The sequence below is a fragment of the Perca flavescens genome, chromosome 21 (assembly GCF_004354835.1).
Source record: "Perca flavescens isolate YP-PL-M2 chromosome 21, PFLA_1.0, whole genome shotgun sequence".
NCBI classification, from domain to species: domain Eukaryota; kingdom Metazoa; phylum Chordata; class Actinopteri; order Perciformes; family Percidae; genus Perca; species Perca flavescens.
The window spans coordinates 4767055-4788235 of NC_041351.1; the positions used below are offsets into that span (position 1 = coordinate 4767055).

At 42.5% G+C, this 21181-nt stretch overlaps 1 protein-coding gene across 7 annotated transcripts in view; it reads right to left on the reverse strand.

Annotated features, from left to right (window-relative positions):
- Nucleotides 1-21181, reverse strand: part of srcin1b (SRC kinase signaling inhibitor 1b) — a 128194-nt gene that overhangs the window by 32340 nt on the left and 74673 nt on the right. For 6 of the 7 annotated variants that reach the window (XM_028567286.1, XM_028567288.1, XM_028567287.1 and 3 more), the window contains 5 exons: nucleotides 12687-12888; nucleotides 9381-9510; nucleotides 8033-8204; nucleotides 1439-2379; nucleotides 259-348 (listed from right to left, as the gene is read on the reverse strand). In XM_028567286.1, the coding sequence (XP_028423087.1) occupies nucleotides 259-348; nucleotides 1439-2379; nucleotides 8033-8204; nucleotides 9381-9510; nucleotides 12687-12888 (1535 nt within the window). The remainder of the gene's footprint in view (nucleotides 1-258; nucleotides 349-1438; nucleotides 2380-8032; nucleotides 8205-9380; nucleotides 9511-12686; nucleotides 12889-21181) is intronic. The other variant, XM_028567290.1, reaches the window with a different exon arrangement.

Genomic DNA, 21181 nt, shown 5'->3' on the forward strand with positions numbered 1-21181 from the left:
TACATGACTGAATTGCTGTTTCAGTCATTTACATATCAAGCTAAAAAAAAAAGCATTTAATGTAATATTTTCCTGTCATAATGTTGAACTACGTGTTTTGGACGAAAGTATATAGGAATATATATATGGAAAATAGTGGTAGGATAGGAACTCTTTCAACTTTAATGTGTGTTGTGGCAAATGCGTCTGTATATAAAGTGTGTTTTCATGTGTGTGTGTGTGTGTGTGTGTGTGTGTGTGTGTGTCTCTCTCTCTTACGGGCTCTCTGCCTCAGGCGCTCTGCTCAGTACTCTCTGCAGCAGCCCGGTCAGGCTCGCTATCTGCTTCTCCATGGCCTCCATCCGCTCCCTGGAATAAAACATAATTGCATAATAAATACTATAATACTCTCCCAGTGTTCCCCTTTCAAGCCCCATTTGTAAGTGGAAGAAAGGAAGTGTGGTACTATTATCATGTTCATGCCTGCTTCAGGATTAGTGGTTTTATTGATAAAACAGTTCATGAATAATCACCAAACCCCAAACAGAATCTTCAGATGTATTTTTTTTTTCCGTAAAATTATTTATTACAAATCTGCAGAAAATTCTGTAAAATTCAGATCAGTGAAGTTAATCCACCCCGAGCTTTCACACCACTTATACCTTTGACCAATAGCAAATGCTGTCAAATCCACTGTGGCACACCATCCAATTTGACATACCGTATTTTCCGGACTATAAGTCACACTTTTTTTCCTACTTCGGCTGGTCCTGCGACTTATAGTCAGGTGTGACTTATAGTCAGGTGTGACTTATAGTCTGGAAATTACGGTAACCCTGCTCTGCTGGACTATAAACTGCTCCACAAAAAAAAGATATTGGATGGCACAAATGAACAAACTGTGGGAACGTTTTGTCCAAGTTAATGACTAAGCTGACCAGCTTGCTAACTGGTAGTTAGTAAACTGGTATCATGCCAGCTCGGTGAGCTATTTCGGCTACAGCGAACATGTCACCGGTTAGCTCCGGCTCAGAATTAAGGTAGTAGCTACGTCAGTGTCCAGCACCACCTCTGTCCTTTCTGGTCTAACAGTGAAAACTGTCAACTAACTTACTCAGCAGTAAAGATTGCTAAAAAAAAGCAATAACTTACTGGTCTAATAAGTAACTTACTTACTGTTATAGCAGACCAAGAAGACTGTAGCAGAAAAAGACTGAGTGTATCTAATTGGGCAAGAGGTTTGTTTTTTATTTATAAAACAATGACTGCACTCTCTTTTCAAAAGTTACTGTGTGCTAATTATGTAGCTGCAGTGATCCGTGTCCAGTGCTAAACAAATATAAAGTATACTGTACATTGTTACTACAGTACAGACGAGTAAAATTTGCACATCACAGTCATACTCATGTAAACAACATAACGCATGATGCAGGAATATGTGTTGAGAAATATGTCCTACCGGGTCTCGGTTTCATTTCCCAGCAGGGGTGAGCCAAAGCCTCCGGCACTCCCTCCCTCCCCTCCAGTCCCGGCCATCAGGCAGAGCTGCTCTGATGTGAGCCCTAACCCCGAGCCCTGGCCGCGCGCTTTGGGGCTGTCCCCGAACACGGAGGACGCCACCGAGTCCCTTCGCAAACTCTGCCTCCCTGGGGAGCCCCGGCCGGGCATGGTGCCCGCGTAGGACTCCCTCATGTCGGGTATCTTCTGTGGGGAGGAAGGAGGAGGCACCCGCAGCCCCATGGCCAACATAGACGCAGCGTAGGCGTCGTTATAAAGCGGGCCCCCTGGTCTGTAGAGAGCCCCGCTTTCCATCAGCTCTCCTTGTAAAGCGGCTGCGGTGTAGGAGGTGAGTGAACGCATCGATCCAGCACCTCCACCCCCGCCCCCTCCCCGGCGGTATAAGGAGCCGTAGGGGTCCGCTCGGGCTGGGAGAGGCGAGTGAGGACCTCCTGCGAGACTTAGCCGGCTTGTGTCTGGGCCCAGAGAGTAGGGGTCCGCGTAGATCCCCCCTCCCCCGCGTTCTTCTCCCCGCAGCAGCACCATGCTCCTGGACCCCCCTACTTCGTCGTCGGGCTTCACGTCTCTGCGCTCCAGGATGGCGCTGGAGGAGGAGCAGAAGGCCTGCTGGGTGTGATGGGGCTGGTGGAGCTGCGGCTGCTGGTGGGGAGAGGAGTGGTGGGACTGGGACTGGGACTGGGACTGGGAGTGCGGGTGCGGCAGGGAGTGGGTGTGGTGGGGCGGCCCGGCATAGGAAGAAGGCCTGGCGCCGCTGTAGAGGAGGCGGGCGCGGGACGGTGAGCCTTGAGGGGAGGCAGAGCAGGATGAATGCTGGGAAGACATGGGCGGGTTGCTGAGGCGGCGGTTGGGCGGAGAGTCCTGAGGAGCATACACCATCTCCCTCTGTCAATGAATGAAAGAACCACAGATATACAACGGTTATTACCAAGTAACAGTAGGAGTGGGAAATCAGTCCTAAGTGGACAAAGGCTTATGTTTTTGGTTGTACTTTATAGGTGAGTAAAAGAATTTTGTCAGCCTTTTAACTTTAAAGGTCCCACGGCATTAAAATGTCACTTTATGAGGTTTTTTAACATTAATATGAGTTCCCCCAGCCTGCCTATGGTCACCCGGTGGCTAGAAATGGTGACAGGTGTAAACCGAGCCCTGGGTATCCTGCTCTGTCTTTGAGAAAAAGAAAGCTCAGATGGACCAATCAGGAATCTTCTCCTTATGAGGTCATAAGGAGCAAGGTTATCTCCCTTTTCTCTGCTTTACCCGCCCAGAGAATTTGGCCCACCCATGAGAGAGAGAGAGAGACATCATGGCTTTCAAACGAGCAAAGTGGCAGTTGGTCAAGGCCACACCCCCCCCCCCCTCCTCAATAACTACAGACAAAGAAATGGCACATCCTAAGGAAAGCTCATTGTGGGACTGGCTCTAGTGGCTGTAATTCTGCACCAAGGCTGAATTTCAGGGAAAGAGACTTCAGATACAGTATTAGGGGACCACTAAGGTCTATATAAAAGAGACTTCAGATACAGTATTAGGGGACCACTAAGGTCTATATAAAAGAGACTTCAGATACAGTATTAGGGGACCATTAAGGTCTATATAAAAGAGACTTCAGATACAGTATTAGGGGACCACTAAGGTCTATATAAAAGAGACTTCAGATACAGTATTAGGGGACCACTAAGGTCTATATAAAAGCATCCAAAGAGCACCATGTCATGGGACCTTTAAATGATTCCTGTCCCTATTTTCAAATTCTGTGGGTGAAGAGATGTTTATTGATGGCATTAAAAGCTCATTTCTAAATGGAGCTTTGCAACAGTGATGATTTGGGTCTGTAATAAATCAAACGTGAATTGCTCTTACAGCTCCTATTTATCTGGAAAACAACTAGGGAACAAATCCCCCCCACCTGTGAGGTTGTAACTAAACAGGAAGTGTAATTTACTGGAAAATTAGACAGGTTTGGATTGGTTAAGTGTCCGCAGCCCCACAGCGGGTGGGCGTGCAAATCATTTTACAATACAAGCAAAATGTGGTGGTAATATAGACACTGTTAAACAATGTGATTGCATGATTGACAATGTGATTAAGTAAAATAATCTTCCATATTCAATTTTGTACATTTTTGGTTGAATACAAACAAGTAGCTTGCCAGTGTTTAAAGCATAATGCAAAAGGATTATTGGTACATTTTCGTTAAGAGATTTAATCTATTAATTTTGGCATCATCTTCTTGTTTTCATATTTACTAAGTCAGCTTTATTGTTCACATCTACACATGAAGACTAGACATATAATATAGACATTTGCTTTTTGCTGCATTATCTTATCTAACATATTTCTTCACAAACTACAAAACCTCATCATGAGTTCTACCTTGCAGCAGAGAGTGCAGTTAAACAGCTACATCATGCTCTCGGAGTGTTTTCAGTCAATAGGGGCGTCAGAATAAGTTGCTTGGTAAATACGAGCCATGATGATGTTGTACATGTAGGTTCACTTTACAAAGGAAAGGTGAGAAATGTCTAGGCAACTAGTCAGTTAAAAATATCCTTACAGTGCAGTTCACAGCAATCCATAGATGCAGATTCAAGATTGACAGGAAAGACTCTAAATTGTCCCCTTAAGTGCGTTTTAAGTTGCACTTGATAGCTTATTGACGGACTGAGCATGGACGGATTATCTTTTGGCATCAATCCCAAAATGTCAGCGGGAAAGGCAAAACAAAGGGGAGCAGAACGGAGAGTGTAAGTGAGAGCCCTGTGTTGGAGGACACCCGCCAAGAATAATAGATACAGCACAGAGGCACAAAGGACGACAACACTGTAATTGCTTATGACGCACAAAGTCATCTCCTGGAGACGATGCAAATTGAAAAAAACAATATTTCCACATAACCCTTGGGCCTCTTACAACAGCACCCTGTGGACAGCCTCGCAGCAGACTAATGACTCTAGTGCCATCATCTTCCATCTTGTATCCAAGCAACAGCATCGCATCCACACCATCCTTTGACTTAAGACAGACAGACATTTCAAGACCCCCCAAAGTCACAAGAAGTCTATTGCAGGTATACGCTCCCGAAATGTTCGTCCCATGGTGCAGCTCCAAACTAGGGGTTAATGCATAGTTTGTAGAAGAGCTGAGCCGGAAGGCAAAACTCTCGATCTACCAGTCAATTTTCTAACCTATAGTGAGCCGAAATGGGTTTTCTCAGGTGGGTGGCTGGCGTCTCCTGTAGAGATAGGGTGAGAAGCTCAGTCATCCGTGACAAACTCGCAGTGGAGCCGCTGCTCATTTGCGTTGAAAGGAGCCAGTTCAGGAGGTTCTGGGCGACTCCCCACGGAGATGTTCCAGGCACATCCAGCAAGGGAGGAGGCCCAGGACTAGGTGTAAAGATTAGATCTCCACGCTGGCCTGCAAATACCTCGGGATCCCCCAGTCAGAGCTGGTTAGTGTGGCTAGGGAAAGGGATGTTTGGGGTCCCCTGCTGGAGAATGAAAACAGATGGATGGATGACCTGAAATAATTTTTCCCAAAGATGGTTTCTGTCATTTTTGGTAGTTCTTATCATGCTGATGTTTGTTCAAGTGTTAATTTTTCTGATCAGTTTGGTTTTTATTAGTTATTTCATGCTATAAAAAGGGGATGAAACGTCATGATTGACAGTTGGGAGTGACTTGCGATTGGTCCGACGGAGGTATGGGCGGGACTTTAATACCGCGGCTCCACCGGTCGATCACTACTGCGCAGCCTCTGGCTCCAAAATTACAAAACGGCAGCGCCCGTATCCGGGAGATTTTGCTTCACTTTTGTACAGTGGAAGGAAGTGGAGACGCTTTGTTCATCTTTTTTTTTTTTTTTACAGTGTATGTTCCAAACTTGCTTTCCCCCCCGCTGAGGAAAATCTGCCAATCAATCTCATCGCTAACCACAGTCTGTCCTCCAGGCTGGGATGGACTTCAGTCATCCTGGTCATGCTTTTGTGGGCTGCAATCAGGGAATAATCTTGCCTCTGCTGGCTGGCTGGGGTTCAATAAACTCAGGCACACACACACACACACACACACACACACACACACACACACACACACACACACACACACACACACACACACACACACACACACACACACACACACACACACACACACACACACACACACACACACACACACACGTCCTGGTCACCTTGTAATGTACCTCACACACATAAAACTCAAGGTAAGCCTGCTGGTTCGATAAGGCTGTAAAACGCTAGGAAGGTTTCAGAGCCGAGCACAAGCTAAAGACGACTGACCTCATGGGAGAGACCAACAGTTGACCTCCAAAACATTAGCGGGCAGCTGTGAATCACGCAAATAGACAGGCAGAAAAGCAATCTCACACACACGAGCGTGAAAACAAAAGGCCCCCCAGGGTGTTGGATTGACGGCAACAAAAAACGTTTCAAAAAGTGCCCTGCTGGCGACAACACCCGCTTTGTCTCAGCTGCTTAACATGCAAATTCATATTGTGCATATGTCTGTTTCTCTGTAATGCAATTTATCTAGTCTATAATTTATTTTATTCTATAAAAGCATTCTCTAACACTTCAAATTACCGCTTTCTCATTTCCATAATCTCACTTTAATTAGACGGCAACAAAATGCAAGGTCTTGTGCAGAAAACACTAACGCTGCAAAACTGAATGACATCAGGCACTCTGTCTATCTACTGCCAATGGTTTATTCTGCTCCAGCTGTGACCAAATGCATAGAATATTAGTAATCATGCTAATCAGGCTGATGCCACATTTCATTTGCCAGCAGCTGAATGATGACTAAAGATAAAATCCTATTGTGGCTCTTCAACAATAATGTGGCAACTGAAGAGGAGGGAAGTAACAGGTTCTGAGATGGAGGAGGAGGATAAAAAGCACTTCTTAAAGTCATTTAACAGCTCGTACTTTTCACAACATTGCTGCTACCTCCTGCAGTAGGGTTGGGCAATTGGCTGAATATATCGTCTTGTTTTTTGGGGCCAATTTTTGTCATTTTATTTTGCTATTTTAAAGGTCTGCCTCTGAAGAACGGATGAGAGCCCCTGCTCAGCAGGCAACAGCAGAGAGAGACAGCAGGGAGAGACAGCATGTAGAGACACAATATTTTCACATGTACCTCAGGAAATTAAGGGTTTATTTCAACCCGAACAAAATTGCTGATTGGTGGAACAGCGGAATGACCGTGGAACCAAGACCGTTTTGGTGATTTCATTTGATATCTGTCGAGTTTGAATGAAGTGTTTTACGATGATCAGCGAGGTAAAATCGCTGATTCTGTCAATGGAGACTGCTGGCGTTGAGCAGAGCAAATAACGGCTGTTTCTTTTCACATATAACTCGGTGAATTAAGGGTTTATTTCAACCGCACCAGAGTTGCTGACTGTTGGAACAATGGAAAGACTAGTCAAGACGGTTTAGGTGAGTTATAGGTTGTTGTTGCTGTCGAGTTTGAGCGAAGTGTGTTTTGATGAGTTTAACGAGGCAATAAAGCTCGTCTTGGTTCAGTCAAAGAGAGAAACTGGAATTCAGAAGGTTGCATTTTCCCGTTTAATAAGGAAAACAGGAGTAAGACTATTTCCTTCCTTGACACTTTGTGAGCTTATTTTGTTTATTTATTCAACTAAAAAAAGCTAAGAGCGCTTGTAGACCGTAGCGAACTCGGAGCGCAAATATATTGGCAATCGCCGGTGTGGAAGTTTAAACCTCCAACCTAACCTAACCTTAAACTCAACCCTAACCTGTAGCCACTAGTGCTAGCACCTTGTACTGCACTGCCATTGCTGTGTACTGTATGTGTGTAAAAAGCACTAAGTGCAGTCCATTTACAATTTACCAACACTTTCACAATCAAACTCAGTCCTCAGATGAACTGGACCACGGTCCATCATCTCTGAATGTTTGTGGTTTTACAGTCAGCCGGCAAGAGGCAGAGTCAGCATCGCTGATGTGAAGGACTGGCGCTGGTCCAGCAAGTGCTGGAGTAAGTAAGGTCACATGACTCACGCTGAGAAAATGGATGAGACTTACTTAAGCTTGGAAGCATTATGTAATGCAAACTAGTGTTTGTAAACACACCGGAATAATATCAACGACATTTGGGAGATGGATACTGGCGTAGGGGTGAATAAATAATTTCCAAGGGGAATTACAAAGTGTGTTATTCGTGGGATGATATGGTTGGCTGCTATCTGCCACTGCCAGAGAGAGAAAAGTGTTTGTCTCGCCTTCTAATCTATGAGTCATGAGCCAGCTGCACAGAGAATTAATTGGTAATGAAGGAAAAGGTGACTGTGACTGAAGCAAGATCATTTTTCTCCGCATCAGTTTACATTTTGGCAAATGGAAAGTCATTCTCTCATCTTAGGGGCTGTGAATGTACTTTTGTACATCACTGAAAAATCTTAAATTCTTAAATTTAGGGGAACTCATTGATACAGAAAAACTAATTTGCACCCACACAAGGATGAGGGAATGAAATGACACACAAACACTTGCCCGCAGGTCTCCGTTAGCCAGGTGTGGGTGTTGGTGTCCGGGGTAGGTGCCGTAGATCGGCTCTTTGCAGTAAATCTTAATTACGCAGCGGTCCTGGATGTCCCGTGGGTCCTCCAGCTCATAGAAGACATTACGGGTCTCATCTTTGATCAGCAGAGCTGTGTTGGGAGACCTGAACATCGATAGTCATCAAAACAAAGAAAAAAACTCAAACGCTGAAAAACAGTCCATGCAAAGACAATTTCGGCCCCGAGGTCCCCACTAATAGTCAATGATGTACATTGATTTACAGACGACGAGGGGAGTTGGAAGGCCTGCAAACTGCACAAAGTGCCCGTAATAAGAGAATCAACTGGATGCAGAAGTGTTCAATAAGTCTGGAGTTAAGAGAGTCCTGCAGACAATAACAATGTGAATTTATATGCATCACTGTTTCAGAGCAGATTATACAGATAAATATATAATTAACACCTTGATGAAAATGTTTTGACCCAATTGTTGGGAAAATGGGAAAGCTGTGGGGCCTGTGTACAAACACGTTGAGGAATACCACATCTGTAACATCAGGTCTGAGACTCAAACTGAAATTCATCTTTAGTGAAAATTGATGTGGTTTATTTTGACTTGTGTACTCATTTGTCCAACATGGTAACCTAACCATTGTAAAAAAGAAGAAATTCAAATTGAATCTTTATTGTATTTTTTTTGCAGTGATAGATACAGTGATATCATCCCGAACGTTAGCGTTTTTAGCAGTAGCTTATCGCATCTGTGATTTGGCAGCAGGTAACGTTAGCATACCGTTAGCTAGCATCTGGATTAAACACGGTGAAAATGCTGACAGCTAAAAAAACAACACAGACGCACTTCACTTGAAACTTGCCTCACAAACCTTGTGGTGCATTCAAATTTATTGTAAAATTCCCTTTTCCCCATCTTTTGGTTGTTGTTATCATTTTCCATAAATTTACTGGTGAAATAAGTTATTACATTTTTAATAAATCATTTAATTTTGACCATATGGCCTTAGCAATAAACAAGCCGTTCTTAAATGTCGCCATCTGTCGTATTGTCCGCCATATATTAAATATTTAAAAAAAATCTTTTGAAACGTATCGTTTTAGCACCACGCTTCTTTGTTTGTTTCATCCTTTCCTGCTTTCATTCTCCATCTGTTTACAAAACTTGTGTGTCTGAGGAAGCTCACCTTGCGATTGATTTGATAAAACTTGTAGTGCCTCAATGTTTTAAAAAAAACTCGAGGACAGTTCAATAACTGGTGTACATAAATATATTTTCACACACATGCTTTAATTTAGAGTGAGGTTTTAATGTAATCCAGGCGTACCTGAGCATGGCCATGGTGAGCCTCTGGGGGAACATGTGCACGATGAGGGCCCTCAGAGTCTCCAGGCTGGTCAGCTCGTGGGTCAGGTGCACCCTGCGAGTCTCCTCCCCAAGCTGGAGGAACAAGATCCCTGCATTTATGGATGGGGAGGAGCAATGAGGGAGATCCACGATGGTTGAAGGGGGGGGGGTAATGAAGTTTAGAGTCAGGGATGGAAATAGAGAGTGGATGCACAATTTTCACCTCAAAATATTCAGGAATTTTGGTGTCCACCCCTCCTCCACACACACACACACACACACACACACACACACACACACACACACACACACACACACACACACACACACACACACACACACACACACACACACACACACACACACACACACACACACACACACACACACACACACAGCTCTGTCAGACCGCTGCTCTAGCCTCATTCTGACTTTCCCCTGACTGGCTACATACATGTGGCGGTCATTTAGAATTCACAGAACCATATATACATACAAACTTCTGTTTAAATGTCTACACTTGATACTTAATGGCTTGCGTTTCACTCATTACTACTGCTACTTTTGTAATTTAGGAGCGTGAGGTATAACATTTTTCACACATTCTTTGATTTTATCCGATAGGAAAAGGCCAATAACTACCATTGCAACAAACTCTCAATAAATAGTAGAAAAAAGGTGACTGTATATATGATGGTGACTGTATATATGATTTACTGACTCTATGAAGTGAATTTACCGTTAAGTTACTTTAAAGATGCTATTTCCAGCCTCACATGTGACCTTTATCCCGTACGGTGTCAATCAAGTGAAAAAAGAGGTGCTGGGACTGATCTAAACGTTGATGCATTAGCATCAAGAATGAAATACTGACCTCTTTCTTGTAACTTCTGCTAAGCAACATTATTCTTAAAGTAGCTTGGAGCATTAATTCTCTTCTGGGCCATCAAGTCATCGTATCACACCCGAACAAATAAAGTCCCACGGAACGACACATAATTATCATCCTCATATGCAGCTGGAAGCTGCAATGTGAGCACAGTGAAGATTCTCACCAGTGTGTCTGTCAAGTAATATAAGATAGAAAATATATATAGAAAATTAACTTAGTGGTATATGTTATGGTAGTACAAGCTGTTTGAGAAAAATGGGAAATTCTAAACATATGCTCTGTCAGTCGTTGGTTGCAATTTTTCTCACCTTTTCTAACCGCTGCAATGCATCACCCTCCTCCTCACATACTTTTTAAGAAACAGATGATTTAGCTTCTTGTCAAGCCGTTAATCAAAGATGACAGGTAGCTTGGCGAGATCATCTGGAAGCATTAGACAGCTCTGTTTGTATTCAGCGTTCCTGTATTGACTTAAGTCTGACTTTGAATTGACACTCAAAGGACTTCAGATTCAGAAGATTAACACTTGATGCCTTTAGTCAACTTAAATAAGTCACAACTAATGAGTCTTGTCCGAAAACATCCAACAAGATTAACAGTTTACATGCTTGGACATGTCCAGTGTGTGATTGGCTCTGCGCTTGTCAATCCAAGCAATGTTGTCAATAAACTGGACAGATCTACATTAATCAAGCCTGACACAAGGGAGTAGAAACTAGGATGCAGGATGTTATCAGTGAGTCATAGTGTATAAAGAATCGCAGGAAAACAACAACCTTGGCCTTGTCTGGAGGTGATCTAACTGCAAACCTGACTGTGATGGAAACAGAGAAGACCGCTGGAAATGGCGGGTAGATCAGAGCGACTCGGGAAGCGGTGTCAAACGCTGGCACCACTTCCTCTGCTGTCGTCATGCTGGTCGATAGCAAAATCTAAGATGTGAAACGAGGGTGCTTTCTTGGGGTGTAAATCTTCACTGGTCTCACGATTGAATTCAATTACACAACAGACAAAAGGCAAAAACAAAGTTACATCAGTAGGCAATAATCGATTATGGGCGGTCACCGCAATGATGCAGAATCGTCCACGATGCATCGATGCAATTATTAAATTCAACGCCCCTATTGCTTTCACACCTGAGTTTCTGTTTTGTCCGTTATGACTGAGCTCTATAGCATTTAGTTGGATAGTCCGGTTGGGGTAGTATGAAAGCTCGTTCAACAATTCATCGTTAGGTAGCTTGGAACATTCATTCTCTTCTGGGCCATCAAGTCATCGTATCACACCCAAACAAATAAAGTCCCATGAAACGACACATAATTATCATCCTCATATGCAGATGGAAGTTGCAATGTGAGCACAGTGAAGATTCTCACCAGTGTGTCTGTCAAGTAATATTAAGTGTAGAAAGAGAACAGGGGTGCTGGATGACAAGTCAGAGGATCAGTAGGATTCTTCCTCTGGGGACCACAAATGTCTGCACAAAATGTCAATGGCAATGCGTCTAATAGTTGTTGAGATATTTCAGGCTTGACCAAAGTGTTGGACTGACCTACATTTCCAAAGAGCTGCACCGCATTTTCAAAAACTAAAAAATAATTTAAGAAAAAATAAATATAATAAAATAAATATTCAAACTGTCAACTCAGAGTTGATTAACCTCTTATTGCATGAGTAAGGTAGACTGACAAGCCAGACCCACATCAAGATGTTGGGTCTGGGAACTCACCATTGACAGGGGTCAATCCGAGGGGCGGGATAAACAGTTGTCTTTCAAATTCCCTCTGCACGTAATAGGATAGCGCTACAACCAGGCAGAGCAATGAAGAAGGTAGAGAAGCTAGTTGATAGATTCAACTTTTGCCGTATCCGGTCGGCAAAACTCCGAACACATCTTCATTTTTAAAGAATGACTTCAGTGCCGTTCTTTGTTCTTTTCTCAAAGAAAAGCTGAACTCCAAGTCTTCCAGAAGACCTCTGTTCACCAGCAGCAGCAGCAGCCATAAGCCCCGCCCACCGACTCTATACATGATGTGATTGGCCTGACTAGTTTGGTTTTTCCAGCTCGCAAGCCAACGGAGAGTGCCTAGACCCCCCTGGCTGCAAAATAAATGTGCTGCCACTAGGGTGCATCTAAATTTCTAGGCTATGAGTAAGGGATAATCTAGGCAAAAACCACGATTTTAATGTTCTGCTGTAGCAAGTCTCTAATGATAACATATAGAGACCAAACTAAAAACTATGCTAAGCTAACTCTTGTATTTGCTGAGGGGTTTACGTTATTTAAGCAGGCTGGTTTCTACTCTAGCTGATGTAACAGAATGACGCGTAGATCATTGAGGCCACAGTGTAGCACACAGAGTGTAGGTGTTTTCTTAAAGACAGAGGTCTGACCTGGCGCCCGCAGCTTTGCCTGGCTGGAAGTGCGGGCCAGCGGCAGGCTCTGGCGAAGCCGGTTCATCCGGTTAAAGCCGATGGGGATATCAGGCTCCGACATGGTCCCCAGATTTTCAGCTGACGCAAAGGAAACCCTGCTGGCCTGGTCAGCAAGAGCTGGCTGTGTCGGGCTGAGTCGTGTCACACGTGGCGTGCGAGTCTGCAAGACACAAGATAAGAAGTTAAAAGAGGAGGAGAAAAAAAAAAAAAACAGGTAGGGTGCAAAGATAAAGACAGATGATGCTGAGGCATCTATTCCTGCTGTGATGGCAACGCAGTAATCAATGAGTTGACAGCACAAAAATGTAGAACACAAACAAAATGGCCTCGGGAAATCAATGCAAAGAAACAAAAGTGCGACTGTCAAAGAAAGCCTTTAGCACACAGGCACAGACAAAATAAACAAAGCAGCATTTACATCTTCCTCTACCAACAGCCTCGACGAAAAAGAAGCTGAAGATAAATTAAGAGTGCTTCAGACAGCGCAGCAGCCAGGTTAAACACACTAACTGAGTCAAAATACACCCCAGACTGCCCTCGGAATATATATATATATATATATATATATATATATATATATTTTTTTTTTTTTTTTTATTAGTTATTGCATTAATAATGAGGGATAAAAAACTATTGAACAATGCTTCAAAATCCATTTTCAAAAGAGCAGAGTGGAGTAGAAACAAGGATGAAAAACTGGGCAGGGAGCAGCAAAAAAAGATAAAATAAATGGATGTTATGCTGCAGCTACAAAAAGAGTGCCGTAACCCCGAGCCGACGCAACAGCAACTGTTCCGTAAAGAACGCGAGCGTTGTAATGCTAAGGACTGCAACGAAGCCTCTATCTGTAATGCAGATAACCACCGATGTTTCACCGGTCCCAATCTGAACCAGCGTGGAGCCCAGATCGTGAAGGACCTCTCATTACAGCACTACCAGGAGCTGCTGCAGCAGGTTGGCTTTTAATGAATCCTCACTGACAGACATTTTCCAGCCCAAAGAATACATTAATGAGCTCCCACAGTGCTATGTGAAGCCCGCTCCTATTGCTTTATGCATCTGTGGTCTTTGCACAAGCGCTACCACTGTACGGGCGCGGTTGGATTTCTGGAGGCCACAACAAGCTGAGAGCATGCAAGCGTGGCGCTCAGCCATGCATGTGTGCGCAAACACTAACAAATCGTGTCAAAAGACATGAACATGAAGGGAAAAAATGAACACATATAATCTTGTGCACCAAATTATCTCTTGGGGGCTTTGCTCCTTCTACATTTGGAGTGTTTGGAGAGTCCTTCAAATGCTAAAATCATACACAAGCCCCCACACATCTCCTAACGCTGAGAACAGACTGACAGATTACGTGTGCTGCCTCTCATATGTTTGGAGATTTATAGTCTTGGAGTGCGCTCGTCAGCCAGACGCTGCTCACCTTCTGCCTGCAACTGCAAGAGAACACACGAGCTACTGGGGAGGAAAAGAAGTCCGCTAACGGGAATTATAAAGTTTGTGTTTAGTGAAGTGTGAATAAAGAGAGCGCAGATAGAGGTTGGAGAAAGAAAAAAAAAAAAAAAAAAAGAGCGTGCCGGAGCTTATATGCACAGGAGAAATGAAACAAGGTGAGGGAAGAGAATAAACAGAACAGAGAGTAAAGGAGGAGAAACTCAAAGACGGATGAAGCGATACATTCTCTAACTTTTCCCTAACTAGTTTCGATTTGCTGCAGAGGAACTTTTCTTCAGGTGGAAAGAAAGAAAGCTTTGCCAACCCGGTGTTTTATTTTCCACCGTTAGAGTCAATAAAGCTTCTCACCGGATGTCTCGGTGGACCTCCTCCCCCTCACACTCCTCTGGCAATCATCCATGAGAGGCAAGTTGTCATATTTAAGTGGCTTTCGGCTGCAGTGATAAGTCCTTAGAGGAAATGGTTGATATTAATCACCACAATCACACTTGCTCAGTGACTTAATTCATACGTTTTCATGGAACCTGGTGTGAATATGTGATGCATTTTCGTGACTGAAATGTAAAAGGACATTGATTTTTTTTCGTAACGGCACACTCAAGAGAGCGAGACAAACGAGAAAAGGTCAGCGGGGTTTGATAACACTGAATCAAATATGGAAATAAAATGAATTAAGTTTCAGGGAAAAGGGTTCTTGGCAATGTTGGAATTGTGTTAAGTACTGTTTTCACAGTTCAGGATTAAAGGATTAATTAACAGATTAATGCAGAAATCTTGTTGTCTCCGCTCCTCGTGTTTTGTTTGAGTTATGAAACATTTCTGATGCAGAAAACGTAGCATCACACACAAAACAATTGCCTGCAAGTCCGAGGATATTTGAATCAAACTAAAGGGAAATGTGTGAATTCAATTCTTGATTGTTTTCAAAGAGACAGCTCTAATGTCTTAAAAACTGGATACCTTTATCACCTTCCATCTGTAGCGTCAACATATAACGCTCTCAAACTCAGATGCAGTCAGCAATGTGTAACACTGCTTTAAAATGATGCCGACCTTAACACCAAACGACCTTTCAAGGGACTCCACCGTCGCAGACTAATTTCCAATATCAGAATGAAATCATGAAAGTCTTGCTAGAGTTGGGCGCGTTCCCGTCATCTCAATCGTTTAAGGTGTAAGGTGGTCATAAAACTCAATCCCGGTCAGACTTTATCCCGTCCGGACGTTCCGACAAAATCAAACGTGTTTGATATTATCCTAAGTTTTAAGTCTTGGTAGCGAACATCGTCAACAACCAATGGGTGCGCTCCCTCCAGCACCAAACAGGAAGCAGCAAACGGCTAGAGCCTGTGTTGCTTACGGTCGCTATGGCACCGCGTTAAGCTAATCACTAAAGATGAAAAGTTGACGATTTTCAACCCTTCTTAATGGGGGGGTTTTACTGGCGGATAAACACAGACCTCTGGGTACTGGAGACATTCATCTGCATGTACCTCAGAACAGAACATCTGTAAACTTTCCCTCGAGTTACCAGCTAACGCTAGCGTTAGCTAGCTAGCTTGGTTACATTTAAAAAAAAAAGAAAAAAATCTAGTTGTAGTTTTGCAATTTGTGACCATACAAGATCCCCAGTCTTTACATATTATGACATGGCTGCGGGAACTAGGGGTGCGGAGGGTGCTGCAGAATCCCCTAGCGAAAGGACAAACTACTACAACCAAAAAATGTGGTAAGTAAGAGATAAACACATAATTTGATTAGAATGAATCTGCCGATGTTGCCAAGAACGAGGCGCGCCGTCTGCCTTTGATGCTCATTCATGAGTGAAGATAGTTGTGGAAACTTTTCCGGTTGGTCAACAGTAGGCTACAGAAGTTAGCCATGGCACAAAAGCGCATTTTGGATTTCTTTATGAATCAAGCACAGGCTAAAAAGCCTAAAAGACCGGAGGCAGAAAACTCAGCAACTGTAACCGAAAGAAGAAGCAGCAGCACCTCTACACCTGTCACTCCCGGAGCGACCCTGCTAGCAATAGACGACGAGGACGCTAATCTTGTTAGCCAAGCTAGCAGCACCAGGGCAGCCGCAGACTGGCTTTGAGTTTTCTGGCTCCGTTTTTGAGCTTGTAGAAGGCATATTCTGTACCATTGTCGTAGCTTCGTGCCTATATCCTGCGTTACCCGTGCCTAGTTTGTTCTTTATTCCAGTGTTTTTACGCTTACGGAGCGTGTACCTGTGTTCCAGTTTTATTACCGAAGCTTTGGTGCTGCTGCCTTTGTTTTAATAAATAGAGATATTTTGTCTTCGTCTTGCAGTAAGGGTATGAAAGAAATTTAACTTGGTTGAATAGCAGTAACGGTCTTATTTTCCGGTGTTTCAGGATTAGTAGCCTATGGCAAGCTAATTATTGTCTTGGATAGGCTATTTATAAATAACTGAATCTCTATACAGTTCAATAAATTGTGATGGATGCAGTTTGGTGTGTGGTGGTTGACTTTGGCTGAAAACTTCACTCTGGAAAACATGTCAGCACCCCCAATTCAAAATATGTTCCCGTGGCTCTGTATTATTACAGTCTTTAATCTTAGATGTGAGATGGTTGTTTTCAGATATAAGATGGTGTCAGACTTAAAGTCTGTTTTAAGTCTTCTAGAGTATAGTAGGCATAAGTTGAATGTCTAGAAGACCAAAGTAACAAATGTGCATGGAGCTGTGTTTGACTTTAATATCTCCAGGGTGTGTAAAAAGCCCACTCATAGAGCCATCAGGCCACATAACAGACAGCACTAAGGTCTCTGACGTTTGAACCAGCTGCTACACAATGTGCATTAAACATCCGTCTCTTCTGAAATATGAAGCACACAGTCAGAGAAATGTCTATTTATATTTACTTGCATGAGGGACTCCATGAAAGTCATAAGGGAAGAACTGGTCGTGCATGAGTCCTGGTTTTTCTACAGCTTGAAACGTAAATGTAATCACTGAAGGAAGACAATGAAAAGAGGAGAAGAATTTCAATTGTTCCAGCTGTCTGGAACATCTTCTTCCGTGCTTTAATGCAGAGAAGCTGGTTTGTCAGGAGCTTCTACTAGGGATTGACCGATACTGGTTTTTCAGGGACGATACCGATTATTATTAGTTAATAAAACCGATAAGCAATGTTTGAAACCGATATGCTTTTACAGTGAAAATGAAAATCTTTAAGTCAAAATTAACATTTTGGAATTACAAACTCCAACACAAAAGTTTGTTTAAATACTTTAAGCAATTATTTAATAAAACTGAAACTATTACACAGTTAAAAAAAAAAAACAGCTTCCTGAAGTTTTAACGTGTTGCAGACACAGAGCTGTAGTGAAGTCAAAGTAGCGCCCTTTTTAATTAATTAACTATTGGTTAACCGTAAAATAAAACACTGATACAGATAATCTGCAAATTGCCAATTATCTGCCCCGATGGCAGATAATTGGTCGATCCCTAGCTTCTACAGTGAGCTTTTATGCGTTTTTAAATACATTTGATTACACAAGCAGCCTCCCATCTCCCTAAATAAAAAATATAAAGTGTTTCCCAAAAGCCCAACATGACGTCTGTCAAATGTCCACAACTCCAAGATATTCAGTTTACTGTCACAGAGGAGAGAAGAAACTAGAACATACTCACATTTAACAACTTGGAATCAGAGACATTTTCAAAAATGAGTCACAATAGTTGGAGATTAATTTAATAGTCGATCAACTAATCGATTCATCTTTCGAGCTCTAGATGAGAAGCGGTGCCACCAGAGAGCAGACCAGTCTCAATCGTCCTGGGCGCTAACTCTCTGACATAATAATGGGCTTGCATGTCCATTTCGATCAATTGCAGACATTAATTTATAAGATATTCAGTTTACCTTGAAGAAACTAGAAAATATTCACATTTAAGATAAAAATGTCAAAACCGATTCATCGATTATCAAAATAGCTGACCACTAATTGATTCATTTTTGCGGCTCTACACCAAACCCAGATGGTGCTGTAACCGCCATATCCTTATTTCAAGATGACTTAAAAAAAGTTAAATATCCAGACATCATTTTCATTTTCAATTCATCACCACAGACTATAATAACTAATAATTTAATCAGAGAGCAAGATGTTTTACACTGGGCGTGTAATTTAATACAATAATTGAAATTAACATCAGCTCGCCTAACATCATGAGCTTTTACTCAACTAGTCATTTTGCTTTTTGTTCCCTCCATAACAATTAAACAGTTGGCTGCATACCAGCCGTTAGCAGCACAAACACAGTGAGTGACTGACTGCAGTATAATCCAGCCTGGCAGAGATGCTACAGTACTGGTGATAATCACAACAACAACAATCTTCAGCCAACACGCTAACCACAATCATGTCAAATGTGAGAATGAGAAAAGCCTTGGTTGTAAGTCAATTATTGCTTTACTGTATCAGGTAAGTTTTATCATAGAAAATGTTGCTCCAATATCGGCCAGGTGGCCCGCCAACCATTTTCTAATTCACAAAGAAATTAAAACAATCAACACTGGGAATCTCTTTTGTACTTTTAAGGTAAGCTGCCAGAATGCAATAGCTTGTTATTTTTCATGCTGCCATAAGGGGGTAAGAGGGGGGGTGATGTGATTGTAATGATTTAATCTTCATCACTAAAAATATGTTTATAAAAAAAAATGGAGGCTCTGTGGGAGCCCAAACAAGAATCAACACAACAGTTCATCAGAGAAGTAATCCACAGAATCAATCGATAATAATCCTGAGTTTCAGCCTGAAACCACATGCAATGCCACAAAAAGCCAAACAGTGATACTATCAACACTATTATGTACTATGATGTACGTTAAACAAGATATCCAGCCATTTATATGAAGAACCTCCCACTGAACCCATCAGAAAGCAGCAGTGCAGGCTTTAGAAGAGATGCTGGTCATTAAATACCATCTTCCAATCTGTACCCTGTAACTCTTACCTCGACTTCCAGCATGTTGTTAGCAAGAAAATCACTCATGGTTTACTCTATAGCCTCATTAGCTCTTCTCCTTGACACAGCAATGTGTATTTATATGAATCTACAGCTCTTTCTACTGCTGTTAAACCTGTAAATCTTTAACTCATTCTTTGCTGAGTGTTATAACTCCACCTTTCGAGCAACGACTGGCTGGTCGGACCCAGAATTTCCCACCAGCTAACACGAGGGGTTTTGATTGATGAGGCAGCTGTGCAACGCTGTAACATGCCCCCACCCCTCCGACACAGCTGCCACACCATCGAACTCAGAGATTTCATGGGCATTACCGCTGCGTAGCGTGGCATTCCTTTCCAGTGAGACTGGTAATTGAGAGAGAGCATCTGAATCCCTAACAGTCAACAGACTTGCAGTGTAAGATTCTGCATCGCGTCGCGTGAATTGACATTCACAATGCAGCCATTACAGGCTGAGGAGAGTCGACAGAGCGCACGTCTTCACAGCAACAGCCTGAGGGAGGAGAGGCAGGTGAAGCAGCACACGCAACATGAGCACTATGTGCACAGTAGAGCTGCAAAGATTAATCAGTCAACTATTAGATTAATCAGCAAATATTTTGATATTCAAATCAGGTTTGTTTTTTTTAACTAAGAAATCTCTGATTCCAGCTTCTAAAATGTGAATATTGGTCTTGTTTCTTCTCTCCTCTGTGACAGTAAACTGAATATCTTTGAGTTGTGGACAAAATGAGACATTTGAGGACGTCATCTTGGGCTTTGGGGAAACACTGATCCACATTTTTCAACATTTTCGGACACTTTACAGATCAAACAAGTAATCGATTCATCGAGAAAATAACCAACAGAAAATCTTTTGTTGCAGCCCTGACCCACAGTCCTGATCCATTTCATCAAAATCAAATAAATGTACTTGGGTAAAAAGTACAATATTTGAAGTAAAACTATAAAGTAGCATAAAATTCATCAAAAAAAAAAAAAGGTAATCCAAGTCTACAGCGTAAATACAACAGTCATTCCCGTTTGGTCTCTATATCCAGGGTTCAAGATTGTCTATACCACTTCAGATATTTCACTGAAAGATAATTGTCTACCATATGAAATCTAGTGGGAACTTTTCATCCTGTTATTGTTTTCCAAAACCAGCTTTATTAATGTGCAGCCTTGCTTAGAAAGCAACTTGCAAAGCTTCCAGCCTGACTGAAGTGACACAAATCACATTAAAGTTGTGTTGTGGATGTTTGCAGACCATCTATTTGTCATTGTCACCATCTTGTTTAAGATTGCTCAGTAAAGAATCGCATCATTTTTTTTTTTTTCTTTCAACAGTGCAGTTTGGAAAGTCACTGAAAAGCCATGATGCAAACATACATGAAGCAAAAAGAGAGCCAAACATATTTTGAAAAAGATTCATCAGTTAGTTGATATCAACAATAATTAGCAGGATTGTTAAATCCACAAACTCAGACTTTGGCTCCACGGTGGTGAAGACGTTGACACTTTGTGTCTGTCTCTGCAGTGATAGGGCTCCTAGTTTGGTGTAGGCAGGAATTATTGGTACCAACTGGTGATGTCTCAACTGCAATTTAAAGAAAAAGGCCAGAGATTCTGTATTCTTGTCATTGCTACAGTTATTCCGATCTATATCGACAACGTTTCATCTCCGACATTGTTCAGGTGCGGCCGGAAATTCTGTTGAATGTCACTCTTTTCGGCCGGATGTCCGTCGCCTTCCACTTCCTGTTGCATTCTAAACTCCGGCCGTTATGTGAGGACTACGGTTAACTGCTCCTCAGATCTCTGCAGGGTAAATCCAGACAGCTAGCTAAACTATCTGTCCAGTCAGAGTTTTCTGTTGCACGACTAAAACTACTTTTGAACGTACACATGTTCCACCAAAACAAGTTCCTTCCTGAAGCTATTTTGCAGCGGCGTTGTTTCTCCGTCTCAGCGTTTAGCGCCGCCCAAGACAATTCTGATTCGGGTAAA